This window comes from Zeus faber (genome assembly GCF_960531495.2).
Source record: "Zeus faber genome assembly, chromosome: 15".
Taxonomy (NCBI): Eukaryota; Metazoa; Chordata; class Actinopteri; order Zeiformes; family Zeidae; genus Zeus; species Zeus faber.
In genome coordinates, this window is record NC_137194.1 from 29948481 (window position 1) to 29964939 (window position 16459).

General features: G+C 40.8%; 1 protein-coding gene across 1 annotated transcript; it reads right to left on the reverse strand.

Moving 5' to 3' along the window:
• Positions 1-10434: 10434 nt before the first annotated feature.
• On the reverse strand, positions 10435-16426 carry LOC307240965 (organic solute transporter subunit alpha; the record flags this gene model as incomplete). Its single annotated transcript, XM_080014893.1, has 7 exons — positions 10435-11328; positions 12288-12536; positions 13043-13158; positions 15019-15174; positions 15276-15349; positions 15881-16032; positions 16366-16426. 7 exons carry the CDS (start codon positions 16424-16426, stop codon positions 10976-10978), a joined length of 1161 nt encoding a protein of 386 aa, XP_079871019.1. The 3' UTR covers positions 10435-10975.
• Between the last annotated feature and the right edge of the window lie 33 nt (positions 16427-16459).

Sequence of the window (16459 nt, forward strand, 5' to 3'; positions counted from 1 at the left end):
TCAAAAACTTGTCATGTGCCCTTGAGCATCAATTACAGCCTGATAACGACGTCTCATGCTGTTAACAAGTCAACTTATTGTGTGCTGAGGCATGGCACCCCACTCTTCTTGAAGGGCGGCCCTCAGGTCATTGAGGTTCTGGGGCACAGAGCTACGAGCCTCTACACGGCAACTCAGCTGATCCCATAGGTTTTCTATGGGATTCAGGTCTGGAGAAAGTGCAGGCCACTCCATTTGAGGTGCCCCAGTCTCCAGCAGCCGTTCCCTAATGATGCAAACTCGATGAGCTGGAGCATCGTCGTCCATGAAGATGAAATGAGGCCTGTGTTGTTCATGCAGGGGCACAATGACTGGATTAATGATGTTATTCAGGTAGTATGGGCTTGTCACTGTACCATTCACAAAGTGGAGGGCAGTTCTGTATTGACCAGACACACCTGCCTGCACTGTAACACCACCACCACCAAAGGCTCGTCTGGAGACAACAGTGGCTGATGCATAGCGCTCTCCTTGACATTTCTGCTCAACGTGAATCAACTTTCATCAGAGAACAGCACTGAGGCCCACTGGTCCCTCGTCCAGCGTAAATGCTCCCTGGCCCATGCAAGACGATGCCTGTGCCTGGTGGTGTGGTCAGGTACCCTTGCAGGTCGTCTAGCACGCAGACCATGCTTATCTCAACGGTTTCGAATGGTCTGACGTGACACTTGGGTGCCTCTCACCTCCCTTAAATGTGCCTGGAGTTGAGTGGCATTCATCATTCGGTTCCGCAGGGCACTGTTTACAATGAAGCACTCATCAGTGTGGGATGTGGCCCAATGACGTCCACTTCTATGCCTTTCTGTGACTCTTCCAGTCTCTCTGTGTCTCTGTTGCAACCTGCTGATGACACTCTGTGACACTCTAAGCTCAGTGGCCACTTCCCTCTGACAACATCCTGTTTGAAGCCTCGCAATAGCGAGGTACTGTTGATCAGTTGTTAGGTGTCGTCTTGGTCTCACGATGTCAAAATCTGAACAGCATAATGAAGAGGACTGTTTAAATACCAATTCTAAATTAACCAGGAAATGTATTGGTCGATTCATGGATCAAACACCTGTTGTGAATTTTGCCGTTCAGCTCCTTGTTAGAGAACAGCAAGTTGTGCAAAAAGTACTGAAACATTGAACAGTTGGACATGTGCATTCAAAAGTTTAGAGAAGGTCAAATTAAGTTCACCTGTAAAGGTTATAGTGCATTTTAGGTTCATCCTGAAATTTCACCCGAAAGCTGATTATCCCTAACTTTTTGTGAGGTGTGTGTGTGTGTATATATATATATATATATATATATATATATATATATATATATATATATATATGAGAAATTGTCCCTGGTCGCCACTTTTCAGTCCAGTGATCACATGCAAGAACAAGCTGTCCAAAACTGAAGGTGCATGTTGGCTTAGCATTCAAGTGTTTGAACCATCTGTTCTCCACATTACTCCATACATCTAGTTTATGAAGATCCATGCGACATCTCTGGTTCCTGTTTATAAACATCATCATTCTTTGTCAAGTCCTCCCTGATCTGTTTATCAATCAAGACTTTTCATCTTCACGGTACCCAAGTGACCTCTATGCTGTTCTGCGAGCATTCTGCTCCGAAACTTGGGAGGAATCACAACTCGTGACCCACACATTAGTGTTCCCTGACACACAAACTGCTCCTTCCTCATTGAGAATGCATGTATGACCGTATGTATATTTATGTGACAAATAACCCCTTGAATCTTGAAAACAGTGTGTTACCATGCGCTGGCCATCCCATCACTGTGATTTCATATACTTTTGACAACGTAGGGTCATTAGACATTTCTTTCTCAATGAGGTTGTCACTGGTAGCTGTTCAACAATTGTTGTGTAAAATAACTCTGCTGAATCCATTTTTTGTAGTTCTGAGGTCAACAGTGGTAAACGTGACAAACCATCTGCGTTGCCATGTTGCTTCGTCCCCTTGTGGTCAATGTCACACATGTGACCTCCTAAGAAAAGAGACCACTGCTGCAGCCTTTATGCTGTCATCACTGGAATGCATTTTCTTGGGTTGAAGATTGAAATGAGAGGCTGATGGTCAGTCAACAGTGTTATCTTTGACCATACAAGTAATGGTTGAATTTCTTGACTCCCCACACAAGACTCAGGACATCTCTATCCATCTGTGCATAATTGCGTTCAGCTGAAGTTAATGTTCTTGAGGCAAAGGGTATTGGTCTTTCTGAGCCATCTGGAAACGTAAACTTTCCCACAAAAGAGCCGTTCAAAAGAATCGGCTCGTTCATATATCTATATTGGATCGCTGAAGGAGTGGTCCTTCAGCAGTGAGGAGCGGAGATGCTCCTCCAGTTTGGAGACTGGCTTGGGGCAGGGCTGGCGTGGCTCGGAGCCTTGCAGCCTTGCTTGGGGTTCTCAACTGTGCTCCCCACACTCAAAACATTTCATGGTCTCCAATGCGGGAAAAAAGTCAATAACTTCCGATTTTGGATTCTAAATCGGATATGAAAATGATCGAATGATACATGGATACTCCTGTCTTTTTACCGCCAACCTCCGGAAATTCAACACACATCACATCGCGCCGGTAAAGAGGTGAAAATTAGGGGGTCCTTATTGTGAATATGAGGTGAAAGTGTACTTCATGTGCTCTCCAGTAACACCTGAAACCACATTTCCAAGGAGAGATGATGGGAGAATTGCCACCACCAGTACTTCAGCAGGACCTTAGTAAATGGAGAAAGGATTAAAAGAAGTTGGCTGACATATTCAAAGAAGGAAAACAAAAACATCTATTTTGTTTTTGTCATAAACTTTTCTCTGCAAAACAAATTCATTTAAAAAACAAAGGACTGTCTGATTGAAAAATGCATGTGCTGTTTTGAACGGCCATGAAAATAGTCACACCTGAAAAATTTGGTGTCCTGGAAAGAACTGCCAGTTTGATTCAAACAAGTTACAACCATAAACAACCAAGAGCAGCCCCCCCTTGATGCAGAGTCTGTAGAAAGCAGTGCTGACACAACTTCATTAAGATTAAACAGGCCAAGCTTAGCTTGTCTTTATTGTCACACACACACACACAACACATGCATTACATGCAGCTATGGCCGACACACACAGATGGAGGCTGTGAAATGTCTTTTCTGCATTTATCACATCAAAGCTTGTCCTTCCTCTGGGGGTTTACAATACAGTGCCCAGGGACCAACTTCAATATCCATCGCTGGTCAGATGATGTTTCTTCTGCATGTTCTTACAATGTTATATGGGGGAAACCCCATGCGAGCACGGGAGAACATGCAAATTCCACACAGAAAGCCCCCTAACTAGGAGATACACTCCGGAGCGTGATTTCGAAGTGGCTGGAGGATCTGCATATTGCCTTTGATGACTGTAGAGGACAGTCTTACAAAAATGGCACAAATATGAGAGGGAAGAACAAGGAAGTACAGGCCAGGCTACTGCAATTGAACCCAAGAGCTTTGTTTGGGCCTTGTGGGGCACACACTCATTCTGGTACATTCTGATGGTGCAAAAAGCTCCAGAGATGACGTATCATATTTTGGGTATTGTGCATAAGTTGTACTGCCTTTTTTTCTGCCTCTACACAGAGATGGGCCATCCTCAAAAAACACGTCAACATTTTGCTCAAAATATGGTCAGAAACCGGATGGGAGAGCAGGGTGAAAGCTGTGGAGCCTCTGCAATATGAAGCCGCAGCTGTGAGAGAGACACTGCTTGAGGTGAGAAACCAGGCCAAAGACTCAACCATCCGGCTTGATGTACAGTCTCTGGCAAAAGGGGTCCATTTTGATTTTCACTGTGCAGTGGTGTGGTACAACACATTGAGTCAAATTCAGCAGGTGAGCAAACCCATGCAGTCCCAAACAATGCAAGTGGATGTAGCAGTCTATTGGCTGCACAAACATCAGACAAGGACATGTAGGAAGACATGAATGTGAATACAGTCCTTGTGCAAAAGCGGCTGAGGTCCATAAAGAGGCACTTCTTATACAGTCTCCTGATGAGCCATTGCAGGATGTCTTGCAAAATCTGGAGGCAATCTTTGGTGGTGCTGCAGTGTCAGCACTTAAGGAGAGGTTTTCCACTATTGAAGATGTGGAAGACAAGTTTGGCAATCCGTCAAACTTCCAAGACCTGCCACACCAAGAGCTGATGAAGCAAGCGGAGGCACTTACACACGTTAAGCCATGGAGGGAAATCTGATTTGGATGAGAGGGAGCTGGCAAGAGCTGGAAAATCTATCTGACTTGCCAGCAAAGAGCATGACAACTCTTGAGTTTGAATTCATTCATACAAAGTGGCTCATAGAAATATAGTCTAACTTGAGCACAGGTACTCCTCACTTACCGACCAATTTCTGTTCCTAGGACCAGGTCGCTAAGCGAATTGGTTGATAAGCGAGGACCCATGTTATTTCACGGTAAGGGGGCATGGCCATTGCTAACGCTAGTGTAGTGAATCCTGACAGACTGCAGGAAGGACATTGAGAACGGTTATGCGGGATGAGATGCTTGACGCTGAGACGCCACAGTATTGTACGCAGCGCACAATACAGACTGGTCAGAGAACCGGTCGTAAGTCCGAATGGTCGTTAAACAGGTAGTTTGTTAAGTGAGGAGTACCCTAGATAGAACTTTGGACCACTGCTACACACCTTACAAGAACGGATACAAGAGTCGCTCCCTGCTTTCGGGAAATCAGATCACCCCACGATTTCACTGGTTCCCATTTACAGGCCTCTGATCGCGCGACAATTGGTGGTGACGAGGAAAGTGAAGCGGTGGACGGACCAAGCAGAGGCTGTGCTTCAGGACGCTGAGGTGTCTGGGAATGAGTAGCGTTCTAAGACAGTGCCCATTGTATAAAATAATTATTATTAACAAACGGTGCCAGGGGTCTCAAGAAAGAGACAGAGCCCATTGTCAGGGGTCCCGGTGATAAGGGAGGTGAAAACGTGAACAGGGACCTATGTAGGGGAATCAGACTTGGCTTAGCATAAAGACAAGAGCGAGTTGTGGAGATGGCGATGATGTGTCGATGTGTCAAGTGAGTTTCCGTCTAAATTGGGGTTTATTAAGTTGTAAAAGATGTAAATATGGGGAATAAGAGAATAATGAACGAAGAAAGAGAGAATTAAGTTGAAATAGAGAATAGGGACGAGAGAAATAAAAGATGAAGTTAAAAGTAAAAGATAAAGGCTTAAAAGATGTGGAAAAGGTACAAGTAAAAAGTAATTGTAGAATGGCAAAACTAGTAGCCAAAAGTTATTTAAATAACCATGCAAGATAAATGGAAACAGGGCCCATATCTCCTTAAAAAGTAAGACGTGTACATTAAATGCTGCGCGAAAGTTGGCCGAATGAAAATATAATATAGTCAAATCTAGGTAGGAAAAACAAAGAGGAAATTGACTCAAAATAAAATTACATGAATGAAGATGAAAAAGATGAAAAGTGAAAAAGAGATCAAAGTTAAAAGTCTAAAGTAAGATGAAAAAGGATGAAAAGTGAAAAAGTGATAAAAGTTAGAAGTCTAAAGTAAGATGAAAAGGATGAAAAGTGAAGCAAAAAGAGTTACAAGTTAAAGGCTTAAAGGATGAAAAATAAAGTTTGAGAAAAAATGGGGGAAAGCAGGGCTAAACCAGCCTAAGAGAATAAGTGCACATTGAGCATGCATGCTGAAAGAATCTGATTAAAAGGATAACTTGTTAAAAGTTTGGCCCAAGCGAAAATTTAAAAGTCTGGCCAAAGTGAAAATCTTGATGAAATTAGAAAAGTATACATGAGTCGACATTAAAATGTAAAGTCAAGCGCTGTTGAAGTTTTTGGAGAATCTGATGTACTGCTGGACAGATATGTCTTTTTCCTTTTGGGGTGTGAGTGTGCCTGTGTGTGTGTGTGTGTGTGTGTGTATCTGTGTGCCGGCTAAAGAGGTGTGAAGAGATTTGTGTATTGTTCGTGTATATGTATAAATTATATACAGAATACATGGGTTATTAAATAGGTATACATATGTGGTGAGCAGTTAAATAATACATAAAAGAAACATTTCTTGAGCCTTTTTTTAAGGCCGTTTTTATAAATATATATGAGCCTTTTTCTTTAAAGGACATTTGATAAATATATATGAGCCTTTTTCTTTCAAGGACGTTTTATACATTTGATAAAGGATATGAACCTTCACAGGACTTTATATATTTGATAACAAAATGAGCCTTTTTGAGAGAAGGACTAGAATCACCAGAAACACTCTGCCTACACATGCATGTACACATTCAGAAAAGAAAAGAGAATCTCCTGCTCTGAATTATGGGTAGGATTTTATGGATTGTTTGGTTGGTGTGTGAGTTTTTTCTCTTTGTGCTTGGAGTGCGTGACAGTGCTTTCTGTGAGTTCTGTTGGTTAAAGGAGCAGATAGTCTTGGTGAAATAGAAGGAACAGTGGGGTTTTTGATGCAAGAGAACAGGTTTTGTGTTTCGGCTGCTGAGTGAAAGGAACCAGCTTTGATTTATGACTGTGCGTAACTGCATTAGGCTGGGCTATTCCAACGGGGAGCTGAAACAGGATGTTCGCTCGCTGACGACCAGTGCAACTGGAAGGTGTGACTAAATTTAAGAGGTGGAGCAAGGGGTGGTGCTTCATAGTGGAACTTAGTCGACTCCCCCTGACAAGAGGGGCGGAGAAGAAGTATGATTGAAGAAAATAAATCAATAAATGAATATTAAAATAAAATAAAATGAATAGATATAAAATTAAATTAAATAAAAATAATAAATTAGAGGTGATATTAGATTGACAAATATCCTCTTTAGATTTAAATGTGTCATATGAATAAAAGTAAACATTGCTTTATTTCAAATGTGCGAGAAATAAAAAAGCTGATAATGTATGTCTCATTGAATTGTATAATAGTATGTAGAATTTAGAGTGGTCTTAAGACACTAAACTCTTGTGTTGTTCTTTTTGTTTTTTCTTTCTTCCTCTCTTTTACTTTGCTGAGTGAGAGCTGGGGGAAAGACAGAAGATGGAATGTGTCTGAATTGGATCATCCAAGGGGCAGATGACAAGACATCTGGCAGTTCTTCACAGACACCGGGAGCTTGCGGATGACAGCGCATAAGAATTCTGAATCCAGATTGAATAAGGCCAGTACGATTTATCCACAAACTCTTTCAATAGACACCTGCATTTACCTATATGTGCGTACATCTAGTTATAACGTACATGATCGCTTGTTCTCAAATATAGGATTAAAGTAGTTATTTTTCTTATATAGCGTTTGCAATTAGTTAGTAAGAGACTTGGCAACGGACTGACTAATCAAGGCATTTGCCTAATTAATGGAGTATTATTGATTTGATTGATCACATGCAGAAAAACTGATTTGATTTAAATACGGATGAGTGCTGTGAATATTGGATTCATTATCTGAGTATGGTTTACCTTGATTGAGGCTGTTTTGAGAGTGAACATTGATGGACATTATGATAATTGAAAACAAATGAGTATGATCAAATGTATCACATCATGAACAAGTGAAGTTGCTTTCATAAGTGGGAAGCTATTGGTCTCCTTTGGGGTTGGAAAATTCAGTTGTTTTTCGTCGAGTGTGATTACACGGTGCTTTATAAATAATTTTTAAACAAATCAATTCGAGTTACAATAAAATAAATGGATACAAGAATTACAAAAGTAATTCCTATTGATGTAGTGCGAAAGAATAATCCTCTTATTAAAGATATTGCAAAAATATCAGGAAAATGGAGCAAGCGGTGGCCTGACATTGAACAACCATGGCCAGCTGAAGGAACTCTTAACCCAGATGTGATTAAAACAATGCAGGTGCTCGTGTCCACATATAAAGTAAATCAAAAGAAAGGAAAAAGAGGAAAGAGACGAACAGAGAAAAGACAAACAGAACTTGGCATTCTGCAGCTGTTCGTAAAGGAGGGACAGACATGGTTCGAAGCTGCAAAAGAAAAAAGAGAACAAAGTAGACAAGAAATAAAGAAAAATGAAAAGGAAGCAGAAAAATTGTTGGAGAAGATTACCGCACTGAAAACGTGAACAGGGACCGATGTAGGGGAATCAGACTTGGCTTAGCATAAAAGCACCTGCCTGAGTGTCATTCGACAGAGAATCCATCCGGCTCGGTTCTCTCCTGGGCATCCTAGGCAAGTCCAGTCTGATGCTGTTCCTTTGTAATAAATCTATTATTTTACTCAAGTCAGCGTCAGCGGTCTCTCCTTCTTCATCAACACATCAAATTCATCAAGAAACGACATATGTAGCATACTGTACCGCATACTGTGTCACTGCTCTGGGTTGTTCGATGTTACTGTATTGCTGTGCCGTACTGTTGTATACTGTGCTGTATATCTCACAAACACTACCTCACTTTATTCGCATGCCACTTTAATACACATAAATAGCCTATCCCTGATACATAAGTCTATCCCATATACAGTACATAAGCCTATTCCCTTTATCTATTTTGTACCCCCACCCTGCATTACCTTTGAGTTCTTATTTTATTTTATTTATTTTATTTTATTCTATAGTATTTGACCTACTGCATTACGTTTTAGGAATCAGTTAGTTAGTCAAGTAGAAAATCTTAGGTAGCTATTGTGTTCAGTCTAAAACATATTGTGTGTAATCATCGGGTGCATTGCAATGACATTTTACTGCATATCTGTATGAAAGTATGTATAAGTATGTGACGAATAAACCTCTTGAATCTTGAATCTGTATTGCTCTGAAGATCAGTGAAACTCTGCCAGTAACAGTAGCTTCAGCTGAGAGGTGTTTTTCGAAGTTAAAGCTCATAAAAACATACCTAAGGTCAACCATGGCTCAAGAACACCTCAGTGGTCTGGCTGTAATCAGCATTAATCATGGTGGTCAGATTTCTTACGCAGATGAAATGGATGACTTTGCATCGAGGAAGGCCATAGGGATTGCACTGTAAACCAGAAGCAGAAGTCAAATGTGATGAGGTGGAGTGGAATGTAAATAGTTCTTGGGACAAAGGGAATTGGTACATTTCATTTTGCATATTATATTTTGATTAACACGTGCAACATATTATAGTTCATTGAAAGCAACTTTGCACATATTTTATTGTTTGTTAGCCAAGTTATTTATTCATGTTGATTTCTTATTATCTCTCTTATTTTTCTGCTTTTACCATCTTTGCACTCTTTTAATTTGCTCCTGTTAGCAGCAGTTTCTTCATTATTTGTCTTTAATCAGTCACAGGGTCACCTGACATTTTGCTACAATGGTAGCATTTTTTTCATCCTTTTTTGTTCAGTGACATTTGGAGCATATTCCGGAGATATTTGTTGTATCTCTGAAGCACCCTGGCTGCTGTTTCCAGGATATTGCAATATTCAGTCTTCTCCATGCAGTGTACGGCCTTTTTCAGACAGGAGCTTCTTCTCTGTGCTTCTACTGTGCATGCCACACACTAACCTGTCCCTCAATGCATCTAATAGACCAACTCCATATTGGTAATGTTCTCAAAATGTGAGCAGTTCAGCACAATGAACAGAAAGGCTTTCATTTTTGCTCTGATTCAGTTTGTGGAATTTAAAATTTTCAGCAATGACCAGTGGTTTTGGGCTTAAATGCTTTTGGAGAGTGTCTACTATTTGCTTAAACATTTTGTCTGCTGTCTTTTCAGGGGTTAATAAGCTCTGTTATGTCTTTGCACCCATAACACTCAATAAGACACTGACTTTATTTTCATCCTTAACTATGTTAATCACAATATCACAATACTGTAAAATGCCACAAATGCTGTAATGGTGCCTGCCAAGCACTCTTTTCAAAATTATGTCTATATGTTTTTGAACTCTCCCGCTCTCCATAGTAAATACTCCTGACATGTCCACTTTCTCAAGTTACACCTATTCTCTCATCCCTCACACTCTCCAGGATGCAGCTACCCTTACTTGGTTTCCAAAGGGAACTTCGTTCACCATTAAGTGTATGTGCAGCTGTCAGCCCTGCTCTGCTCTTGCGGCAAGCTCTAATTAATTGGCAGAATGAAATGGCCATAAATGTGTTAATATTCCGGCCCCATTCACGCTTCATCATCTAACCTATCGTTACTTCTTTCTTTCTTGACAAATGTCGTCACAGACCGTAATAATAATAGTGCTATATAGTTATGTGTTGTTAACACTATCTATATAGATAGGTGTAGTTTACACTTGCCATGAGCACTCATCGCATGTGTTAACTACATTTTAAAATGAAGGACAAAAGTTTTATTTTCAGAATATACAGTTATAAAAATACACACATTCTGGGATGACATGACAAATCTCCAATTTCCCATTCGACCAGTTACAAAGTGAGGTAAAAAAGAAAAAGCATAATAAAGGAATCTGTTATTTTGGAAAAAAAAAATAATACATTCAATACCAATTCTATGAAAGTAATAATAATTTAAACTTAATACATGACTGCTTGAAAAACTGTTTGAGTGGGGACGAATTGCCTCAATTCATGTGCTGAGATGCAGACAAGATCCAAGTCCAATGCTTAAGGATATCCCTCCCTGCTCAACCGATCAGTGTGTGTTGGACAGAGAGAACTGAAGACACACACACAACATTCTGTGTGTCCCTTCGAAAAGCTTTAGTGCATCCAAGTGGCATGTTTCAGCACTAGCAAAGGTGTGAAGAACCCAACATTAGGAAAATGTCCTTTTTTAAGGATGTAGTCTGAAGAAGGTGGTTTGATGCTACCACAGCAATGAATGTACTATTTAGTGCCTTGGCAAATCTCTTGAACAATGTGATTAAACAGTGGTGACATCGTGCAGCTTGCCATAGTTCATGCCAGCTGCGGCAGTTACCTTTGTCGAGTTCAAAAAGTCTGCTCCCAAAGAGCAGCGGCCCACCTCTATTTCGGGCCTGCTGGGCCGCGAGTTGCTTGTTGAGTTGGAAAGGAAAATCGGTCAAGCGGTGCGTGCTCAACCTTGCACAGATTCTCCTCACTGTCACTGTAACTCGGATTGGAAGCTCCACTTAAGCCTCCTTCTGGCCAAAGTTCTTCTGAAGTCTTGCTGACAATGCGATGCGGCACCACAATAAAATCATCTACAGTCTGAATTGCCTTCTCCAGCACCTCAACTTTGCTCGACCTCCCCTCTAATCTAAAGTCTTCCTCCACGCTAGGCTCCACATTGCGGAAGGTGTGACGGGCATACAAGCCAATGCAGAACATCTCCACAATCACAGCATAATGGTAGATTACTACAGTAGGAAAGGAGAAACAAAGGGTTAACATGTAAATGTAAATGTAAATGTAAACATGGATGGGAGCGTCAATGTTGAAATTATTTGTAGATAAAGATGAGGCCAAGTACATTTTTCATAAACCAAAAATCTGCCATGGCGAGGTGCCAAGGGACTTAATCACACCAGCAAATGGCCGTGCAACATTCCTACCTCTTCACTTCAAAATAGTAAATTACACATGATATCACTATTTACTTATGCTTCACAACTCAATGAACATTTATCTTGTGTAACAGCTGACACAGCTAATCAATAGCTTGTTCAATCTTCGACTCTTTGACAGACCAGCCCTTCAAAGGTCCACACAGCCAATATTACTTGATATGTCACCCAAATTAAGCAAAAAGAAAAATAAATAATATATAAAAAAATAAAACGTAATAATAATAATGATATATATATATATGTGTGTGTTATTAAAGAAAAAAAACTTCTGAATATCACTGTCAGACTGACATGGCTTTATGTTGGTTTTTCCTGAAATGTGGTTTTTACACCGAATGCAGATTGTGGATTTGTGCCGCCCACCCACCTTCCTGCAGGAATGAAACCCTACCTAGGAGTATAAAACAGGGACAAACTTAAAATAAATGTAAACTCTTCTTTTAATAATGTGCCAATGGGCATTTGGAGTTCTTAAATAGACATGAGGATATGTAAGGTGGGTGAAACACCAGCACATCTGCGAAAGGATGCAAGAAGACCTAATTGATGGTCCACCCACCGAGAGTGTCTACCTTAATCTCGCTCGCCTCTAAGAGAAACAATTAAATAGAGGCGTGCTGATCGATCTGCAGTCATAAAAATGTTTAACTGCAGTCTCCTCAAGTCCAACCCTACTGCAACCCACAAAGAAAAGCCTGTGGAAGGAGGCAAGTTTCAAGATTCAGTACGGAATTTTAACTTTCTCTTACACTGGGACCGAGCGAGGACAGAGAACGGGGGGGTGCAGGGTACGACCTCCAGAGCCCCCAGGGTTTCCAGGATGCCACTCTGAAGGCCGCACAGCACCAGGACCACGATGATGCAGATGAATTTGGGTCTCAGTCCGTAGCCGTGCAATGCCCCCCTGGTGGCTTTGTAAAACAGCAGGTGACCATAGAAAGACAGGAAGGTGGAGACACCGATGATACCGTTCACATACATATTTGGATTGACAGAATCTACCTAGAGATAAAGAAAGAAAGAAAAGGCACCCTTCATTCAATAAAGTAGAACCTTAGTGATCCTAATCCTGCAGGAATGGCAGGGTTAGGATGGTCATTCGAGAGACTGAAACGTTCAGAAATATACTTGAAATCAATTAATGATGACGTATGATGTTGTTTGAAATGCAGCGTCCCTTCAGCCCAAGACAAATTTCCCCAAGGAGGACATCTTATCTAAACAACCAGAAACAAACATATTAATACCCCACATCAGGGGTTCTCAAACCTTTTTCAACCAAGAACCCCCTTATATGAGAGAAAATAAACTGAGAACCCCCTTATGTCCCAAAAGATTATTTGTTTTATTATTGATATATACTGTACATTGATATTGACATATAGTTTAATGTAATGTGTGTTGTCTGCAATCAACTAAATAAATAAATGACAAATATACATGTAAATAGAACATGTCAAAAACTAAAACAGGAGCACAGGCCAGGAATTAGGAATCGTCTCACTCACGTCACCGTAGACGTACTGTTCGTCAGTCCAGAGAACCAAGGTGACGAAAAACAAGATGCTCCTGACCACAGAGAGCTGGAGCACAGCGGCCATCATCCAGCGGAGACTGCTCCTGTTGCAAGAGTGGCAATAATCAGTCATTAACAATGGCATCAATTAAATTAGCAGAACCATAACGGAAATGTGTGCATGAAAAAAACAAAAAACATAAAAAAAACTATAATAATAGGGGGACGGTAGCTCAGGAGGTAGAGCTGGTCGTCTAGTCATCTAAAGGTCGCTGGTTCGATCCCAGGCTCCTCCTGCTAGCATGCTGTAGTGTCCTTGAGCAAGAAACTTAACCCCTAATTGCTCCTGATGGCTGCGTCCGTCGGTGTTTGAATAATTGTAAGTCGCTTTGGATAAAAGCGTCTGCTAAATGACTAAATGTAAATGTAAATGTAAATAATTCTTCCCACTGTTGGCACTTTCTTTTCTCTCCATAAATGGCGTTATAGCGAGTTAGACACATTATTCAGATTCTGGATTCCCCGCTAGCACTTAGCTATAGTTAGAACAAATTTCACAATTCTGCTGATTACCCATAAGGCAATTTATTTAAAAAAATAATCTTTCAGAGCCTTCAAGAAAAAAAAACATGTGAAACCTTAAAAAAAAGAAACTCACTTTATAGTCACACGTGTCTTGTATTTTTTTAACACATTTTCAATAACAGAAATATCATATTGTGGTGTGGGGATGGTCTGGTTTGAGCAGCCACACCTGACCTGGATCTAGGTGATTGGGATCAGAGTGGCTGCATACCTGTTTGCTCGTTGGTTGGTCTAACGAGCAACAGGTTAAAACTCCCATCCCCTCACACAGGATAGGAGCCCGGTCATGACACATGTCTATCTGCTCCTGGGCTAATTCCACCTAGCTTTCACGCTACAATAAACTGATGTTTACACCCCCCCCCCCCCCCCCCCCGGTCTTCTGTGTCTCTGAACACACCACTTGGGTGGCGGGTGGTAGGCGAAACTGCCACAAATATTTTATTCAGAACTCCTTTTTGCAAATGCTGAAGTGCATCTAAAGCATATCATTGGCTACAGTAGGTTGCCTTCACTCTTGGGGTGAAAACATTAAGCGGTGCAACTTCAGAGGACGCCAAAAGAGTTGATTTGTGGAAGTGCAAAATGGATCAATAAAAGCTGATCTAATTCACAGTTTGCATCTGTCTCCCTGTATAACGTGTTAGAGCAGTGGTCTTCAACCAGGGGTCTGCGATACCAAGGGGTCCGAAGAGGTACTGCAGGATGTCCGCCAATTCTTTTGAAATGTAAAAATTATTTTTGTGAAAAATTAAAAGGATTATTTTAGACAAAAAAAAATTATTGAGCAACACTACAACAGCTGCTTTTTTTAAATTTCCGAAATCAGCCCTAAGTGAGTAGATTCCCAGCTTCTGAAGTTATGGTGCAGTCAAAAACCTTGCATTTTTAAGTAATGTTCAAAAACCTTGAAATCAGCAACGTGTCTCTGAAAGACTGCAGGGCTGAACTTTAGTAAAAACACAAGTTAAACGGTTTGTATTTGTATTGCACGGTCAAATACTTTCGAATATGAGAGTATGCCTTCTTCTTACCAATTGATTTGTTTTTCTTTGTCAATTAAAGGTGATGGGATATTTTTTTTCATCCAGGGGTTTACTGACCACAACCAGATACACTGGTTTATCAAATTAACCACAGCTGCCTTTCACTTATTGCTCATGCTTGATCATTGCATTCTTCCTGGGAAAGGCGGACCCAGCCATCAACAATGGAAACACCATATACCGGATGCAAATTGAATACATTAACATTGAATATATACTTTGATTTTCAAAAAAAAATTGCCAGCTTTTAATAAATGAATTGTACACCTTACACCCACAGTTTGAATTGAGCTGAATAAATAAAGCTGGACTGAACTGTTGGACAGTCCGTACCTGTTGATGGCGATCATGGGCAGACAGCAGCAGCAGCAGCAAGGGAAAGGATCTGGAGAAAGCTGCTCCCCGGCCAGCACACCCAACATGTGTGCCTTCCCCCCGAAAAAGTCAGTGATGAGCCCCATGAACTTCAGCAGAGTGATGGAGTGGTACCTGCACAGGAAGAGACATTCAGAGATTCCCCACATTTGAGCAGAACACAGTTCCACCCACAACCAGTGTGACAGCAATTGCGAGTAACAAACTTGACTCACAATGAAGCAATGAAGTTACACAGTGAGGAAGAGCGAGGAACGTACAGAGCTATAAGGGATGTCAGCGCAAACACCTGAAGATAATATTTAGATTAGGTTAGACAGTGATAGAACAATTGTTTCTAGCCTCCCCACTTTTTTTTTTTTCCACCGCCCGTGAAAAACAAACTTGTTGGTGTTGTACGGTTGCCAATTCAGTCAGGTACAAGTGCGTTTTGGCTGCCAGGCATAAAAAATAGTTGCAAATGTAGCTGCATTTAAAAGCCAACAAGATCTAATTTTTATTTGTACTTGTTTTAAAGATGCAAGATGTATTGCTACACCAAGGCACTGGAATGTTTATCTCCCCAATTTTGCAGGAGCTAGACTAGTCGTTTCCCTCTGCAACCTTGCATTGAGCTAACACAGTAAGCATGTAGCCCGTCGTTATCTTGGCAATGTACATCTGAATCTGGGTAGGATAAACAAAGTATTCCCCCAAAAGGGACCTGGCCCCAAAGTTGAAAACCACTGATTCTGCACTTTTTTTTTTATCCCTAATGTTATATTTTAGTCTGCATATCCCACACAAGTATCATATAACAAAAATGAAATTGTCACATTACAGGGTACATTCCCAATATCCACAAGTAGAGTTGCTGTCGTCTGGCTGACGGAACGTGACGCAGGAAAAAGCCCACTTCCTCCAGAAACACTGCCAGTAATACGAGAGCCAAGCCAGCAGGGATTAGGAACAACCAGAGTTCATTCTTGATTACTGATAGGAGAAACAAAAAGCAAACACACAACAAAAACAACAACAAATTAGAAATCAATTATCACAACTATGTTGCTGTTTTTTTATATACCTTTGTGCAACAATTCTTCCAAGATTATCTTACAGCATTCAGTATTAAACATCAAGTATCTTGGTTCAATTCCTTGATATCATCTCCATGTATTTTCTATAGTTTTCTCCTTGTTTGTGTTACCCTTATAATAAACAACTTTGAGTACGTTCTAAGATGTTTCATCTGCATTCATTCAAGCTAAAAGATGTGCTTGCTGTCAGGTAGTACACACTTGAAATGGTGTCTTGAGTCTAACTTACTGCTGAAGACTTCTGAGGAGAGTGGGATCTCAGGTCCGATCCAGCTGCAGTTTTTACCCATCTTTCGAACTCGACGTGTATCACCTTTAGATAC